Source organism: Chiloscyllium plagiosum, chromosome 4, assembly GCF_004010195.1.
Source record: "Chiloscyllium plagiosum isolate BGI_BamShark_2017 chromosome 4, ASM401019v2, whole genome shotgun sequence".
Taxonomy (NCBI): domain Eukaryota; kingdom Metazoa; phylum Chordata; class Chondrichthyes; order Orectolobiformes; family Hemiscylliidae; genus Chiloscyllium; species Chiloscyllium plagiosum.
In genome coordinates, this window is record NC_057713.1 from 101,184,647 (window position 1) to 101,203,009 (window position 18,363).

Sequence of the window (18,363 nt, forward strand, 5' to 3'; positions counted from 1 at the left end):
GGATAGTCAACATGGCTTTGTGCGTGAGAAATCATGTCTCACAAACTTGATTTGAGTTTTTTGAAGTAGTAACAAAGAGGATTGATGAGGGCAGTGCTGTAGAGGTGATCTATATGGACTTCAGTAAGGTGTTAGACGAGATTCCCCATGGGAGACTGATTGGCAATGTTAGATCTCACAGAACTGGCTCAAAGATAGAAGACGGAGGGTGGTTTTTCAGACTGGAGGCCTGTGACCAGTGGAGTGCCACAAGGATCAGTGCTGGGCCCTCTACTTTTTATCAATTACAAAAATGATTTGGATGTGAGCATAAGAGGTACAGTTAGTAAGTTTGCAGATGACACCAAAATTGGAAGTGTAGTGGACAGCAAAGAGGGTTACCTCAGATTACAACAGGATCTTGACCAGATGGACCAATGGGCTGAGAAGTGGCAGATTGAGTTTATTTCAGATAAATGAGATGTGCTGCATTTTAGTAGTTTAATGAATGTAGGATACAAATCAAAGTAATATGAAGGAAGATTTTTCTAGTGAGCGACACCGGTGGCAGAACCTTGAGATTTCAACTTCCACTTCAGACACAGAATCTAGCCTGACACTCCCTTAATATACTGAAATAGGATCTTCAGCTCAACTCAAAACACACATTAGACTTCGATGAACATGGCAGCAACCAAATATTGTCAACAGATTATGAAATTGCTGCAAAAAACATTTGTCATTACAACATGGCTTTATTATATGACTCTGTACAATACAAACAAAAATACAGAGATGGGTAACATGTATACAGCTAAATGTGACTTTGTCCCTCCCACCCTCTCCCAACCGCCCTGCCTTCGGAGACCATGAATTCCATTTAGTAAGGAGATACAAGCTTGATTGCACTTAGCTGGAGAATGGTGCATTAATGGCTCCAGAGCTTACATGTAATGAAGTTCTTTAAGTCAGTTACAATAAAATGCAAGAGAAAGCATTTGTTGAATTCCCTCCCTCCCACAACCACCCCCACCTCCCACCCCATTATTTTCTAACATACAAAAGCTATGCTTTTTTTAAATTTTTCAGTTGGGCAATATATGAAGTATCTAAATTAATTGTTATAATAAGTGAAGCAGTTCCAAAAAAGGTAAATGAGTCACTAGAGAACGTTAATTATTCACTGGAAACAGCAAAAATCTAAGACAATACATTATGTAAGTGGCTGAGTTTCCACACAAGCCCTATAACATTTCTGTACATTGTGGGGACAGGAGAACACTGAAAAGGTGGAAAAGAAACTGGTGTTGCCCAGAACCAAAATCTGTTTAGACAAGACAATGCTATAGCTGCACCATATGAGGTTGTGTTATTTCTGAAGCAGAGGAAAGCTGCAACAAATTATAGCACTGCCACTTATAAACATCGTTCAAAGTTCCCACATCTATGGAAGAACAGTCAATATTCTGTAAACAAATCAACCACCAGAACATGATTGCATGACAGTAACACATTTATCTGCATAAAAAGGGAGGCATCAGATTTCTGTTTAAAAAAAAAATTCGGATGTTGTGTCTCTACATGCATTACCCTAGGTAACTCAATACTTTTCTAGCTTCCTATTCTAGAGACTACAAATAGAAATTAATGTACAAACATTGTATTAGGTTGGCCATTTCACATGCTAATACATTAACATTATAGGTATAATAGGTGCAAAGTTGGATCCTTTCAAAATAAAGAAAAAAAATTATGTCCAGGGCCGACAAATTGGCATGTAAGTAATTTGGTGGTCTTCAAATATTTTAAAAGATCTTCCCTTTTTTCTTGTTCTTTTCCAAGGTCCTTTGAAATAAAACAAAATACACACACATCAGTAGTGCTATAAGTTGCTAAAAGTAGAACCAATAGAACTTTTGCTTAGAAAGTACACATTTTAAGTCCTGTTTAATCCTCAGTTGGAACATGCTAAACACCTTTGCTTGATCATTGATTAGTTAGTTGGTCTCAGCTAGAATAGCTTATATGCATAGCAATAATTCATTATCTTAAAGGCTCTTACGGTTTAATGATAGTGTCCCCATCTCGGAGCCAGGAGGACCAGGTTCAATTCCACCTGCCCCAGTGGTGCGAGATGTATCTCTATATAGGTTAATTAGAAAATATCTAGTTCAGTACCTCAGGACGTTGGTGGGGATCAGGCTGTTAACCAGCAACTATCGTCAGAAATCAGGGGCATTGTGGGGATCAGACTACCATTATGTGGGAGTCACACAAGTAACACTCTTGCCACAGAGTCAGCATGTCAAGGGGTTCAGGTCCACTGTTGGGCCTTGAACTCCAGGAATCAGGTTGATGGTCGAGGCTAGTTCTGAGGGAGTGCTGCACCAAGGCTCACATGCACATAGAGGATCTAAAGCATTGTCTAACACTGTTTAAAAGAACTGACATGTTCTCTACAATATCCTGGACAATATTTATTCCTCATTCTGAATCTCACTGAAACAGACTGATTCATCAAATATTATCTGTGGAATCTTATCTTGTATGAATTGGCTGTGATGTGTTTTCAACAATATCACAATAACTACACCTTTATGCATACTCTTTGGGATATCTTGAGGTTACTAAAAGATACAATATAAATAGATGTCTATCCTTCTTCTTTCATTCATGGTCAAAGGCAGCTAATATTCTAAGCCCACAAAAACATCAGTAACTTGACAAGCTACCAAATACCCAACATAACCCACATTACCTGCTGCTGTCTTAAGTACAAAAGAGGGAACAATTGCAGGAAAGTACTTTACTGCACCTTGGCTCATTACTGGGCAGCAGATTTTAGAGTCAGTTGTATAAAAGTCAATGATTCCGCTGGTAATCTGCTTTTCTTCCAGGAGATTGTACTTTGCTGAACAAAGTTAGGAATTGCCACTCGAATTGTATTATTCCTGATGAAGGGCTTTTGCCCAAAACGTCGATTTCAAAGATCCTTGGATGCTGCCTGAACTGCTGTGTTCTTCCAGCACCACTAATCCAGAATTTGTAATATGATGTCTAAGTGCCAATGTTGGACTGGGATGGATAAAGTTAAAAATCACAACACCAGGTATAGTCCAACAGGTTTATTTGGAATTACGAGCTTTTGCAGTGCTGCTCCTTCGTCAGGTAGTTAACACATGAGTCAAATGGCCTCTATCTGTGCTGCCAAACCTATTGGACTACAGCCTGTTATTGTGCTATTTGTAATAGTTCAAGTATTGGGGAATAGTACAAGACTAAAGCCAATGTCATCTTATCGAAGAAATTGTTTGAGAATTGTAAATGGAAATTCACAGTAGTGAGCCACAGTCATTTTCAGAGTTCACCGAAGTGAAATTAGGGTTTGCCAGAAAAGTGCGTCCATTCTCAGACACTGCAAGCATTGTCATTTATGATTAGGTTACAGTTTCACATTGTGCGCAGTTTTGGAAGCTGATAAAAGGCAGGCCGTTTAAGCAACAGTGAGACCATCATGGCACAAAACATTTCACCCGCACTAACTCTTATGTGATAGTCATATGGTAACATGACGCACTGGTAAATGTGTTGATGTGTGCAGCACTGTATTCTAACTCAAGCAAAATGACAAGAATTCAATATCCTGCATAATTATCAACTCTCCATTAAAGTTAAACTCAACACTCTCAGCAGCAATTTTCTAGACATAGTATTTAAGTTGGCACAAGTCCACAGGTGTCAGTTAGCAAAGGCTTCCCATTCCCCTCCAAAAAAGACTAATATACATTTACACACAAAAAGTCATAATCCTAAACACCCTCCCGATCAGTGAGGTCACAGCTTTTGTCTCTCAATGGCATAAACCATTCTTACTGCACTTCTGATTTAAATGTGACAACTGACGAAATGTTCATGACATTAGCATCCATAATATTATCTCATATGATAGCCCTTGAACATCCTGAAGCTGGAGATATCACATTCATTTACAAATCTTTAACTCAGTGATCTTAAGTATTCCTGACTCAGTTTGTTGAGTGTTCTTTGTTGCCACATTTAAAATATACTTTTACCTTTACAGCCAACAATCTCACCCATGCCACTGACTTCAGTCTTGCTGCTTCTCCCCATCTCACCCACTTACAGTCTTCTTGCCTGCCCAGTCTATCTCTGAAGTCTCGTTTTCTCCCACACCTGCCCTCCCAGTCACACACAAACCTCTTGCAGTATCTCCCTCTCTCAGCATTCCTTCCATTTCTTTAGCAGCCGGGTCCTTCCCATTCCCAAAACCTGCTCCCAGTTTCTCCCACAACATGCCCTAGTTGGCACATGCTCCAACTGCTCACGACCCCATTACAGGCTGCTTGCTTCTCTCCTGCATTTGTTACAAGTCATCAGCAAACAGGGGAGAGAATCCTATGACAGAAGCAGCTCCTCACCATTTCTGTCAATTCCTTCTATTGAGGCAACTTTTCTCTGATTGGTTATCCCATGAGTGAATTTTTCAGGGCATTTTGGAGACACCATTTCACCCATCACCCTGTGCATTTTGAGCAGTAGTGTAAAATGTTAACAGCACCACTGTGAGAGAGAAGATAACCATAGTGATCGGGAGAGTTTTGAAGGTGGAGAAAATTCTTTCACTGGAACTATGACTAGGATTAGATTAGTTAGAATTTTAGCTAAATTATGAAGAATTTGAGGGAACAGGAAAGCGTGTGATCTTGAAGTGAATGATGTGGAAACAAAATTAAAATAAGTATAGGGAGATATTTATTCATATGTAGAGATTGTTAGCAGCTTAGATTTAATCTAACAATTAACAATGGATGACTATGAGGAAAGATGAGGCAGTTGGGTTATTTTTGGTTTGCTGTAACAAACAGGCAGAAGATAATGTACTGAAAGCCCTCCATAGGTGCTATAAATAGCTATGGCTCCAAGCACTGGCATTACCATTACTTAAGTCCAAAACTGGTGAATCAATGCATTTTTTTCAGAATCAAGAATGTGATAGGTGAGGAGAGGTTCTACCTAGTGGAATCTAGTTTTTGCTGCTCCAGAATGCGCTGTTGAGCTTCCCAATTCTGCTTCTCATCTTCAAACTGGCGACGTTTTTCTTCAAGTTCTTTGTGCTGTGCCTCTAAATTCTTCTTCATTTGTTCATGGCGTCGCTGGAGCTAGAAGACACAAAGCAACTACATTAAAGTGTCTTCAAATCACTGTCCCTGAAGTGGTGTCCCTGCTATTTCTTATACTCATTACAATACTTTGCTGCCTTCAGCACCCATGTCAAGCCATTAATGTAGTGCTCATTCCATACTCTGCTCAGATGAGGATGAAACAGCAATATTTCACTGCAGGGGGAAGGATGAAGGAACAAGTTTTGAGAAACTGTTCACTTTGCTACTCAGTTCAAACACTTGCTGCTGGAATTTGCAGAGTAACAAAGCTGTTTCCCTCCCCCTTCCAACTATGAGCCCCAATTAATTGCTGTACCAGCAGGCTGATGGGATTTGCCTAGTTAACCAATCAATACTTCAGAATGTGAAGTGATCACACACTGCTACATCATAAGCAGTGACTATTTTGAAATCCACGAATACAAATGTCAGAAAATTAAAACTATTCTATACCTCTGCCTCAGAATCTTTCAACTTCTGAATCTTCTCCTTGACTTTCATTTCAAAGACTTGTTCCATTTCCATCTCCATTTTCTTCATCTTTGCCACATGTTCTCTCCGTTCTTCTTCCATTTGGGCCAGAGGGCTTCTACAATCAGTAAAAAGGATTCATGAATAAGTTCCACATCGTATAATACAGGCACATCAGATTTGAAAATACTGTTTTCAGTTTGAGGTGTCCCAAACTCATCATAAACACATCAATGCAATCAAATGATCTCCATATCATCTAAATGTTGAATTTAAAAGTTAGAGAAATGGAATAACAATGACGTCTTCACATCTCTGTAGAAATCACTGTCCCTACATCTATTAAATCAAGATGAAAAGCTCAAGGATAGAGGGACATTTTCCCTTTTGAATACATTACGTAAGTACATGAATGCTGAGACTGACAATTTAGTTTACTTATAGGCTTCCTCAAGTTATTTATGCTAACAGCTCCAGCTTTTGTTATAAATCTAGGAAGACTTCCTTTAAACACTACAAATAAGTGTAGTGTTTTTGCCCTTGAGTGAAGTACCGTTCATGCAGCTGATTTTACCAATTAAGCTACTCATTGATTGGACATGGAATGAAGTATCTCAAAACTGGGGCAAAACATTCCAGAGAGAAGGTCCAATTAATACCTATTTCAACAGGAAATTTAATACTTGTACAGCTAAGCTCAACTCTCTTCAGTATCAAAGTTCTTGACTGACATATTTTCATTAGATGGAGAGAGAAAAGGAAAGGCAAGTGTTCTAAAGCATTCATTGAACGCGTAGTACTGCAGACACCCATCTCCATATTTGCACATTTAGATCTCACACACATTCAGAAGCACTCAATTTTTAAAAAATTGCCAAAAAGTCGACTCGGATGCAAGTGATTGCAAAGCTAAACATCAATAAAATCACAGGATTTCCAAAGCCAAGTGCTCGATACCTAGGGAAATTAAAAAAAAAGGCAAAACGAAATGCAAAACCAGTCAGAAGAATCTTGAAGAAAAATATCCCAGTCATCCCGACAGAAATCATTAAGTTTCAAGATCAGTATACTGATGGTATCAGCAGTCAAAAGAAGTTATTCTGCTTTACTGTAGAACACTGCTGGGGTACGACATTACCCTATATCCTTTAGTTAAAGTCACCAGCTTCCATTTCTCCTAGATAGCCATCAGAAGGATGCAATCATAAGCTGATTCATTAATATCAATCATAATGATCGCAACACCATTTACACCTTACTTCCAATGAACAAAAAGTGAAAAGAGAAAAGAATAAGTGCCTGGCACTGCTACACCACAAGAAATAAGACAATTGGCTGGCCTCCACTCCAAACAGAACTGGTTTAACTGTCTAAACAGAGGGAAGCAAAACGCAGTTCAAGATCATACATACAAGCATTTATGCATGGAATTATTTTCATCTTTCCTATCAATCACCCATACATTTACAAAAAAAATGCTTAATTAGCAAGAACATGTGCTGTGAATACTGCTCCAAAAATATCATTGCTGAATTATAAAAATCAAACTTATAAACTTCTGTCTAACATAATTCTATCACACAGTTTGAAGACAAATATTTAAGTTAACTTTTACATCTTAGGCATTACATCCAGACATTTCAATCAATCATTCACCAATTTTTGGCAATAAGATACATTTTTGGAACAAACAGTGCTTTTAAAATTAAGGCTACATTGTGATGATAACAAAGAAATCCCCACTTGATGTCAGCGAGACAAGACTTTTGCATCCAATGGAACTGAAATTCAAGTTCTTGCTTAAAATGTATTGGGACATTCTTACAAATAATTTAAACAACCACTTACATGCCTTCAACTGTGTCAAATCTAAAAAGAGAAACAGATACACAGACACTTAGGATGAGGAAAATACAGATTTGCATTAAATTACATGGAGAAGTTATAAAGATGAAATAGAACATTTAAAAATTGGATATTGTGCAATTTCATTCAGTGGCTCAAATGTGTGACATCCAATACAAATCTATAAATATTCAGAAATTTCCATGATATGCAAGGTATCCAACTATAATTTGAACTGTCCACCTTTGACCTTACCCCGAACTGAAACTAACTGAATTGGCTAAAGAATTTAAAATATGATTATTTGGTGAGTTTTTGCTTTGCAAGACATAAAATGCTCAGCTATCATGTGAAAATCAAGTTTCACTATTTGGTGAGCCAGTGACAAAAATAAAAATGAATGGCTCTTCAGCTATTAGCCTCATTAATTGTTTACAAAACTAATCAGCTGGACAAGAAATAAAACAGGACAAAGACAAATATCTGACTGCCTATTCTTCACAGTCCTGAATAAACCTGAGGTTTATTAAGCAGCATTACTTGTTCTGAAATACTACTTATCATATTTAGCCGACAGTAGACATTCAATTGCAACATATTACCTTGCACAGCACAGGTATTCTGACTAAGTTGGCACAGGTCAACTTTATTCACAATCACTTTACATTCCAAATTTCTTGACTCAAAGTCCTAATGTTTGAACAACTTATTTCAGCTTTACAAAGACAGTATTTCTTCTGAACAGTGCACTCAATTTAAGGTTTAAGCTGAAAAGCAGTCTTCAGATTTTGAAAGCAATTAAATTCAAGAACATTTCAATTATTCTATATTCTTTTACCATTTCAGTTTTTGAAATAACAGGTATCTTGAGAAATACTGTCTTCAAACTCCATGTTTTTAAAAATGTGTATTTCCTTTATACCAGTCATGTGATAGAACATGGTGAAAAACATGGGCCAGGAAAACAATTCTTAAATGATAGCCCGAGAACAATTAGTTGAAATGCACATGGTCTTAAAACCACAAAGAAATTAGCTGATTAAGAAATTTCAAAGTCAAAGTTTAAAAAACAAAGTCAAATGACAATAGCTAAACACTGTGCTCATTTCCACCAGGAAGGGTTTGGAGGGAAATAGGCCAGGTGGGACTAGACTGGGTTGAGTTGGGATATCTGGTCAAAATGGACGGGTTGGACCGAAAGGTGTGTTTCCGTGCTGTACATTTCTATGACACTTTGACTCTAATTTCCCACAAAACAAGCAATTGCTCGCAGTCCTGCCAGCAAATCCAAGTATAAAGGCTTAATAATTCTAAATCAAATCAAGCATCACTACAAGCTGATCTCATGCATTCACTGTTGAATGATATAGATTGTGTAGAATCATATAGCATAGAAACAGACCCTTTGGTCCAACCCATTCGCACCATATCTGCATTGATCTGGAAATTGTCTGGCCATTCACTTGGTTGTGGTCAATTGCATGGCATGGGCAAGTACAGAAGAAAATGGTTAAATATGTCATTGGTTTGGGATAGTAATATAGAGTTGACTTTCTGTGCAGACCAAAATAGTTATGCATCCGAGTTCCAAATCTCTCAATATTACCTCACATCCCATCTTTGAAAAACAACTCCAGACCTTAACTAAACACAGATAAACAATATAGGTACAAGCAAATAATGACAATTCTTTTCTTACATGAGATAAATCAGACCTATGAACATTGAACTGATTGTTGCCTATTCTTCGTTTGTTAAATATTTTAAAGCACCCACAACCGTTATTCATTATTACAGAACCGAAAACTCCACTCCATCAGTTCAGAACACAAACTTTTGGGAAGCCAAGTGCTTCTTGCGGATGTAGAACAAAGCAAAGCATTTTAAGCACAGCAGATTGTACAAGGATTTCAGATGCTTGCTGGCTGAAACATAATGTTTAAATAGTAAGTATTTCCTTGAAACATATAGAAAACTTTTAAATGTTTTAGTAGTTTTGATGACCACCACTTACTTGGTATAAAGAGGCTGAAGGGTTGAGTAAAAGCCTAAAACAGTAAAAGAGGATGGAAAGTACTTTCTTACTTGGTCAACTGTCCTTTGTTTTTATTGTTATCAACACCATTATATGTGACTGCAGCCAGCTTTCTGCTCCTGTAGTTCTCGTAGTGAACATTGTTTGTTACATCTTTCAGATCTTGCATATGAGTTCTGCGGAGACAGAGAAAAACAGAGGTTACACAAGTCAGCAGACAATTCACATAGCTCTGAACACTGTTTCAATCAAGTTTCATCATCAGCATTACAGTAATGGATAATATTTGGCCAAGTGACCAAATACTTCATTTGATAACCTTTAATCAAAAATATTACTGAATACAATTTTAATAGATTCCTAATGCAAGTCTGCTTCAATTTAAGCTGTTTATCTAAAGAACTACATGTCATTTTAAAATCCATTTCTGTAATAAATCTCAGGGTTGAGTGAATTTCAAAGCTAGGATGTTGAGAAAAATCAATATGGTGAAACTGCCAAAACTTTAGAATTTGGATAGCAACAGGAGCTTCACCAATCTGTGCCCTCTCCACCAACCTCCAGCCTGTGATCATAAAATCATCTTTATGTCTAAACTTTAAAAAGGTATGACTATATCTTAACATCAACAACCCTTCAGGCTGTAAGTACATTTGAATGAAAACTAGTTCACACAAAATGTGCATTCAAAGAAAAAAGACAAACAGCATAGGTTGCTCCTAACAGCTTGCACATCAGGTGCAAGATGACAACTGTGTAACTAACCTCCAGAGGGCTGGCACAAATCTGCTTTTTCACAGCATCTTTCACAGACACAGTCACTCCTTTTGTATGCAGAGATGCAGCACCAACTGGTTGACAGCCATCCAATAATCAAATCTTTATGCTACAATTGGCAGAGAGTTGATCTTGCACAGAAGAATAGAAATAAGTCTGCACATTCGTCACTCTATTCTTTCTCGTAACACTGAAGCAGAATACAAGTAGCATTGCAGTCTCCAAACTTATGAAACAAAGAATACAAGACTGTAGCATAGAGTGCCTGTTCCTTTCTAAACAAGTCAGCTTTTGAAAAAGGAGACTTGGTTCTAAACTCCTATTTTTGATACATTGCCAAAATAAATTAATGTTCAAACTAATCCATAGAGATTCCCTAGGTGACATTTACCTGAGGCGCTTAGATTTGATAAGTCATGCTTCAAAGCTCAAGAATAGTTGCTAATAAAATGTTTTCAAAATGCAAACAAAGGGTGCTTTTGCTTGCTCTCGTTTTTCCACGCTCAGAACAATTTAAATTGAAGAAACCATTATACCAAAGGAGCACAGTAAAATATACAAACTTTTACATTACACCAGGATCATTCTCATTTTCCAGTTCCGAAATTCCCATTTGTGAATGTGGAATTTGAAATAAACAGTTCAGCAACTCTACGGACTCTTCACTCTCTGGGTGAAGAAATTTCTCCTCCTCCAAAATGATGAACCTTGTACCTTTTAGTTCTGACCCACGGATTTACCCTGCATTTCCCCTGTCTCATCCTGTTCAAAATGTAGACGTTTCTATGAGATGCTAAACTAGAGAAAACTTAGTCCTAACTGATCCTATTTGCCTTTGTCTGAGTTGTGCCATCGCAGGAATCACTCTGGTAAACCTTGGCTGCACTTCTTCTTTGGCCGGAAAACCCTTCTGCAGATCAGAAGACCAAAACTACACACAATATTCCAGGAGTCGGCTCAACAGGGCCCTATACCGTTGCAGAAAGACATCCCTGCTCCTGTACTTCCTCTCACTAGGAAAGCCAACATACCATTTGCCTCCTTCACTGCTTGCTGTACCTGTAAACTTACTTTGAGCAACTGGCACCAGGTCTCACTACACATTCTCCTCTCAGTTCATATTATCTAATAGTCTGCCTTACTCTTTTTACGACCAAAGTGGACAACCTCCCAATTATCCAAATTCTTCTGCATTTGCCCACTCTCTCAGCTTTTCCATGTCTCATTGAACCATCTCTGCATCCTCCTCACAGCTCACCCTTCCAGAGTTCTGTGGAATCTGCAAATTCGGAGACATTACATTTAGATCCCTTGCCTAGATCATTTTCGTTCATTCACACTCTTCCCTGACTGTTTATCGTTTTTCTATCAATCTCAGTACACTGCAACTCAGGCACTTGAATTTTAAACATTAATCTCTGGTGGAACTCTCTCAAAATCCTTCTGCAAGTGCAAATAAACCACATCCACTTCATCAACTCTACTTGTTACATCCCTGAAGAATTCCAGTAGATTTGTCAAGCACGATTTCCCTTTCGTAAATCCATGTTAACTGTCTGATATAGCCACTATTTTCCCAAGTTCTTTGCTATGAAGTCTTTGATAATGGACTCCAGCATTTTCCCCACCAATATCAGACTAACTGGCCGAGAATTATTCATTTTCTTTCAGTTATTTGCATAATATGTACCGCGAACCCTGGCTGTCTGCCCTGACCCTCCAGGTGCCCTTTAGCTGCTCTGAAACATCACTAACCCTAGTATCAGGGAGGTATGAAAGTTTACCTTACTTGTCAAAACCCTGTAGGACAAACATGTTTCCATTAACAAGACAGGGTTCTATAGTCACCTGTTTGTTTTCGGACAAATGCTGGATGTAACCACTGTCATAGAAGGACTCACTGAATGTGTTTATTTTTATTAAAAAAGAAAATCTTTCACCAAAAGAAACAGATACCTATAAGAGTCTAATTTCTACTCCAAATCCATTATCTGAGCTTCATCAAACCGTGGAAAAAATTAAGGAGTTCAAGACCAAATTCAATTTATGCAAGAAATGAAAAGCTGCATTCCTAAGTCAGTTAAAGGATTAAGGAATTAATACTTTGTGAACCCTCCTTCGAAGAATCTAAAAAAAAAGTTAAGATCTAAGATTCTGCATTACACAGACATCCTGAAAGCAAATGATTGAAAACAGATACATCATTTCATTTAGTTTTTTTCCCCCAATTTTGATTATTACAATGGTACATGTTCCTTCACACTGAGATCAGTATACTGAAGTTGGTTAGAACCCAATCAGCTTTTTAAATAGTAGGGTTAAAATCTTGGTTTAAATTTGAATGATAAAATTGTGACACAATTTCTTACACCCATTTCTAGTTTTGCTCATTTTCCCCAGCCTGATTAAAAAAAGGAGAAACTCTCATTAAACATTTGCAAAGTACAGAAAACAACCTGGTCTACAAGATTCAACTGTGGCTTATTGAGAATTGAACAGACAACATTTGCACACAACTCCACCAGTGTAAAGAATAATTAGATAATAATGCATGTGATCTTCACTAGACACATCACACGAAAACATGCTTAAAAATGATTGCAGTGGTAATGTCATGACTCATTGATCTTTTAATTTACTAATGATGCAGGAACCTATTGCCACAATTTTACAACTGCATTATCAAAATATATGTGGAATCAATACAAGATATGGAGTCAGGCTTCACTTCAATTAGTTTCACATATTTAACCAGAAAAGGAGGGGGTGTAGTTTAGAATGGAAAGTAAAATGTATGTAAAAACATTAATTTTCCTAGTACATCATTGAGTAAAATACATTGAAAAAATAAAACTCAAAAACATAGACAATAGAATGAGGAGCTATTAAACACAACGAACCTGCTCCCCATTCAGTATGGTTATGACTGTCATCAACCAACTGCATACACAGTTCCCATTTGCTCTCCATACCCTTCGATTCCTTTCGCCCAAAGATCCATGATATCCCTATTTGAAAATATTTATTATCTTCAACTTTCAGTTGCAGAGCGTTCCATAGATGCACCTCTGAGTGAAGAAATGCAACCATATCTTGATCCTAACTGGCCTAACCTTTATCCTTAAACCATGATTCCTGGTTCTGAACTCTCCCATTAGCAGGAACATCCTTCCTGTCCAGTCATGTGAGAATTGTCCAAGCCTCTATACAAGCCTCCCTTCATTCTATGAAACCCCAGTGAATTAGTTCTAAACAGAGCGTCTCCCTTCACAAGGCCAAAACTGTATACAATAGGACAGGACTATTCCACGAAATAGGGCCTTGGGGAGTGTTGCCAAATAAAGAGATCTAGGGATTCAGATGCACAGTTCCTGGAGAGCGCAGTTGCACAGAGACAGCGTAATGAAGGTGGTGTTTGGCACACTTGCCTTCTTTGGTCAGAACTTGGAATAGAGGAGTTTGAACATCATGCTAGAGCTATGCAGGACATTGGTGAGGCCACTTTTAGAATATTGCTTACAAATATGGTAGCCCTTGAGAGAAAGGACATTGTTAAACTTGAGAGGGTGCAGAAAAGATTTACAAGATGCAGCTGGGACTGAAGGGTTTGAATTACAGCGAGAGGCTGAATAGGCTGGGGCTTTTTGTCCGAGAGCATCAAAGGCTGAGCGTGATCTTAGAGATTTATAAAATCATGAGGAATGCGAATAGCCGAAGTCTTTTTCCAAGGATGGGGGAGTCCAAAGCTCGAGGGCATAACTTTAAAGTGAGAGGGGAAAGATTTAAAAAGGACATGCGAGCTAACTTTTTTACGCAGAGGGTGATGCCCATATGGAACAAGCTGCCAGAGGAAGTGGTGGGAAAGAACAAAATTACAAGATTAACACATCATCTAGATGGATATATGAATAGGAAGGGTTTAGAGGTGGTTGACTCTTTAGCCTAGAAGTGTCCTCTGGAATTGTCGGACAAGCCAATCAATTCTACAGAACAGCATGTGAGGGGCTGCACCTACACCTTATGAGCTACCACACCTCAACAGGTGCCTCACTAAGCCGGGGGTTTTTTTTTGGGGGGGGGGGGGGGGGAGGGCAGGGGTAAGAGAAAGTAGAACAAGTGCCAAAATCCCTTGTGTTTTGATAACCACTCTTCAAATATAGATCAAAATGGATCTAACATTACTCAAGTATCTTATGTATTGACATACGTGGCATACTTGACAGCTTTTGAAGTTCTGAAATAAAAAACGTATTATTGGTGAGAGAATGCAAACACATGTAGCTGACCAAAGTGATCTCACAAAACTAACAGCTGCCAATAAACACCCAGCTTTGTCAAAGATGATAGTCCATTAAAAAGCTGGAAATTCAAATACAGAATAAAAATAATCACAAAGGCTCTCTTAAGGCCACGAATAGAAATAACTGATTATCTTAAATACTTTAAATGATATTTGATACCAGGATTTTTGTTGCTTTCACATTGTTTTTCTGCAATTCAATTTGTTTACCTACACAACACACCTTCAAGCTGTTATTCAAGGGACCCTGCCTCTTTCCATTATGATTATCAGCTGAAGTCACCACATGAATTGCAAGGGAAAACGAATTGAACCTGTTCAGACATCTGATAAAAGTTGCAAACTTGTCATTGGTGGATGCAGTTTCCAGTAATTTATGCTTTGTGCAGTGATCACACATTGTGAGTTGATGGTGGGGTGGGAATTGAGCTGTTACATTGAGAATCAATGTTACTAACAACAAACTGCAAAAAATTACATACTTCAGCTGTTCTTATTGTTTGCATACAATCTTTCAAAGAAGCTATTCCAAACTTGTGTGTCATTAAGATACCATGTTGGATTTAGGGTAATTGGGTGCTCACATGTAACAGCAGAAGGTGCTTGCCAAGTTAAAGGATACCAAAGGCACTTTGTTTTGTAAATGTTCAGGTGTGCACCTCAAAGAAAGGGGAATTTCCCCTTAAGAATGCTTATGACAATATTGTTTTATTTTTGGTTTGTGTAATAAAAGACTGCCATTTTCATTACGCCACACAGAGTTACGCAGTTGTTAAAATAGTAGAATTGAACAAAATATTTGGGCTGATGGGACAATCAAACACAAGCTTTGTAAGAGACCAAATTTGGAATATAGTTCCTTGGTAAGGACACTAGAGTCCAAGTTAGAGCAATAAAGTGATTGAGGGACTGCATTATCTTTTCATTCTTGGAATATGGATGAAGCAGCATTTAATCCCCAAGCAGATCCTGCTCAAAAGCTTCACCAGTTGGCCACTTAATTGGGAATATGCCACATGCAGGATAGCATAGGGAAGACTGGTAGTATTTCCTCCTACCTAACTGGAAGCTATTATTCTTACCATCTGAAATCAAAAGGATCTCAAAGTGTTAGATAGGAAAAAGGTACTGGAAAATATGTGAACAAGACTCAACAAAATTTGCTTTTGACATCAAAATTTGCAAACAAGATTGTGGTGATATTTCATTTTGTCAAGACAGAGTGAAGTATAAAATGACTTGGATTTCCAAGACCACAATGAACATTAGTTTACAGACACTAAACTGTATGCATGGCTGCCAAATGTCAAAAGTTCTCAACAGGTGCATGAAATTGCATAGGTTGTTACTGAACTACTCCCAATGGGTGGCACTGATCATATTAGATCACCACAGCATGTTATAGTGTTTGACTGGACTTGTCAAATTTGTTTAATGTCATTTCCACCAGTGGAGTTGAGTTCCTAATATCAATTGATATTCTTGAGGCCTTAAGGGGTAGTCGGTGCTCTTGTTGAAATTCAGTAATGTATGGAAAGCTATGCAATGTTATAATGAGATGTACTTCAAGCATGATGCTTTCATGAGATGGTTAAATCTGAACATTATCTTTAATCATATTTGCAAAACTGATGCTTCAAGTGCAAATGGAGTTAATTCAGTGTACAATGGCAGGGTTCCAGAATAAAAGTGCAATCAAACATATCGGAATATTATAGCAGCAACATGCCATCAGAATATTGGAGCATTTTACAGGGAAGTCATCCCTAATAGTTGTTAGTTAGAACTGATAAATAGCAAGGCTCAAAGGGTAATGACTATCTTAAACTCGAACAGGGATATAATGACAAGCAGTCAGGAAAAGAAATGTAAAACATTTCTGTACTGTTAATTACAGGATTTTGTGATGTTGCCCCTGAGAAAAGAGGAACAAGGACAGAATTTGAAGGGCATGGCAATTGCGAACAAGGTGTGATGTAAGCTGTGTTGAATGCATGGATAATAAAGACTGAATGGATAACAGAAAAAGCTGCCAATGAAACTGGCTGTTGAAAGATGTTGAAGTAACTGTCAGAACAAGGACAACAGAGAATGGAATGCTGTATGTACGTGAGATTTTTACAGGACTGGCCTGAAAATGACAAATGATAGGAGTCCAACATATCATCATGGAGAAAATTCTGGAGACTCGTGAGAAACACCTCAGTATGAACACATCAGGGTAAGTGGGCCAAGGATGTTAGAACTCTGATAGCTATGTGTGACTAAAAATAACAGGCGATTCTGTCCAGCAACAAGTATTATTAACATAGCACCTTTTACAAAGTAGAATGCTCCATGGGTCTAATAAGTGTTACAAAACCAACTTAACAAGAAACTATAGAGATACAGAACACATGAGTACCAACATATGGTCAAAGGGGTAACTTTAAGGAGATTTTGGGAGAAACGCAAGGATTGGCTACGAAAGGTACTTAGATAGATTAATAATTATTTATATGCTCAAAGGATAGGGATACAGTGACAATCATAATCCACACAGTGTGGAAGCAGGTCATGCGACCCATTACACAGAGCCTCCAAAGACATTCCAAGCAGACCCCCCCCCCCCCCCCCCACCCCCATAATCCTGCATTTCCGATGGCGTCCCACCGAGCCTGCACAGCCCTGGACACTATGAACAATTTAGCATGGCCGATCCACCACACCTGCATAACAATGGGAGGAAACCGTACCACTCAGAGAAAACCCACACTGGCACAAGGAGAATGTGCAAACTCCACACAGACAATCACCCAAGGCTGAAATCGAACCTGGATCCCTGGTGCTGTGGGGCAGCAGTGCTAACCACTGAGCCACCATGCTACCCAGTGTTACTGGACTAATAATCCAGAGGTTCAGCATAATGGTCTAGGGATTCAAATCTCAGCATAGCATTTGGCCTAATGTAAATTTAGGGCACTCAAACTGTTTCATCAATGGTGTAAACAAAACTGCCATTTTCATAAAATCTCATCTGATTCATTAATGTTTTTTAGTGAAGAAAATCTGCCATTCCTACTAGTATGGGCAACCTAGGCTCCAGACTCTCAGCAGTGTGACTAAATGCCTCTGAAATGGCCTAGTAAGAAACTTATTTGTAGTAATTAAGAATAGATATACATGCCAATGACACCCACAACCCATCAAACATTAAAGAAAATTACTGATTATGGAGAGCAGAATAGCAGAAAGTGAGTACTGAGTTGCCATTTACCAGCAATACAATTGTTTTTAAGTTGTCAAAAATTTAGAAGTTCAGAGATAAAACAACCAAGATTTTCAAGCAACAATCGGGTGGGAGACAGGTTTTCAACAATGATGAGCATGCTGAGGAACTGGAAAGCTGCTTTGAGAAACTAAAAACTCTGAAGTGCAATGTGTTTTTTGAACAGTAGTTTTAATAACGAAAGCAGCACCCATTTCTCCTAATTTGGGAGTCAATGGTTGTTGGAGCACTGAATGCATTACAACAGGAATTGGGTGGACCAGTGACCAATGCTGCTTCAAAGTAAAGACTGTACTAGGTTTTTGAAGGAGAAATAGAAAACACTCAGGTGGTCAGGGGCAGTTGGATTAGCCTGGCAAAGAAATGGCATGACCTCAATGGTATTCTCTTATGTTTTAAAATAAGCAAAACACCATAGGTGCTGGAAATGTGAAATACTGAAACTACCACCTACAGTGAGAGAAACAGGATTAATATCAAAGGTTGATGACCTCATCAGCACTGG

At 38.2% G+C, this 18,363-nt stretch overlaps 1 protein-coding gene across 2 annotated transcripts in view; it reads right to left on the bottom strand.

The window, feature by feature from the left end:
- Positions 1–714: 714 nt before the first annotated feature.
- The window catches only part of LOC122549258 (septin-7), a 140,868-nt gene continuing 123,219 nt past the window's right edge, over positions 715–18,363 (bottom strand). Inside the window, exons 11-15 of one of the 2 annotated variants that reach the window (XM_043688753.1) lie at positions 9,564–9,689; positions 7,482–7,502; positions 5,616–5,751; positions 5,014–5,159; positions 715–1,824 (exon numbers count right to left, since the gene is read on the bottom strand). In XM_043688753.1, coding sequence (XP_043544688.1) covers positions 1,785–1,824; positions 5,014–5,159; positions 5,616–5,751; positions 7,482–7,502; positions 9,564–9,689 — 469 coding nt within the window. In that variant the 3' untranslated portion in view covers positions 715–1,784. The remainder of the gene's footprint in view (positions 1,825–5,013; positions 5,160–5,615; positions 5,752–7,481; positions 7,503–9,563; positions 9,690–18,363) is intronic. The other variant, XM_043688754.1, reaches the window with a different exon arrangement.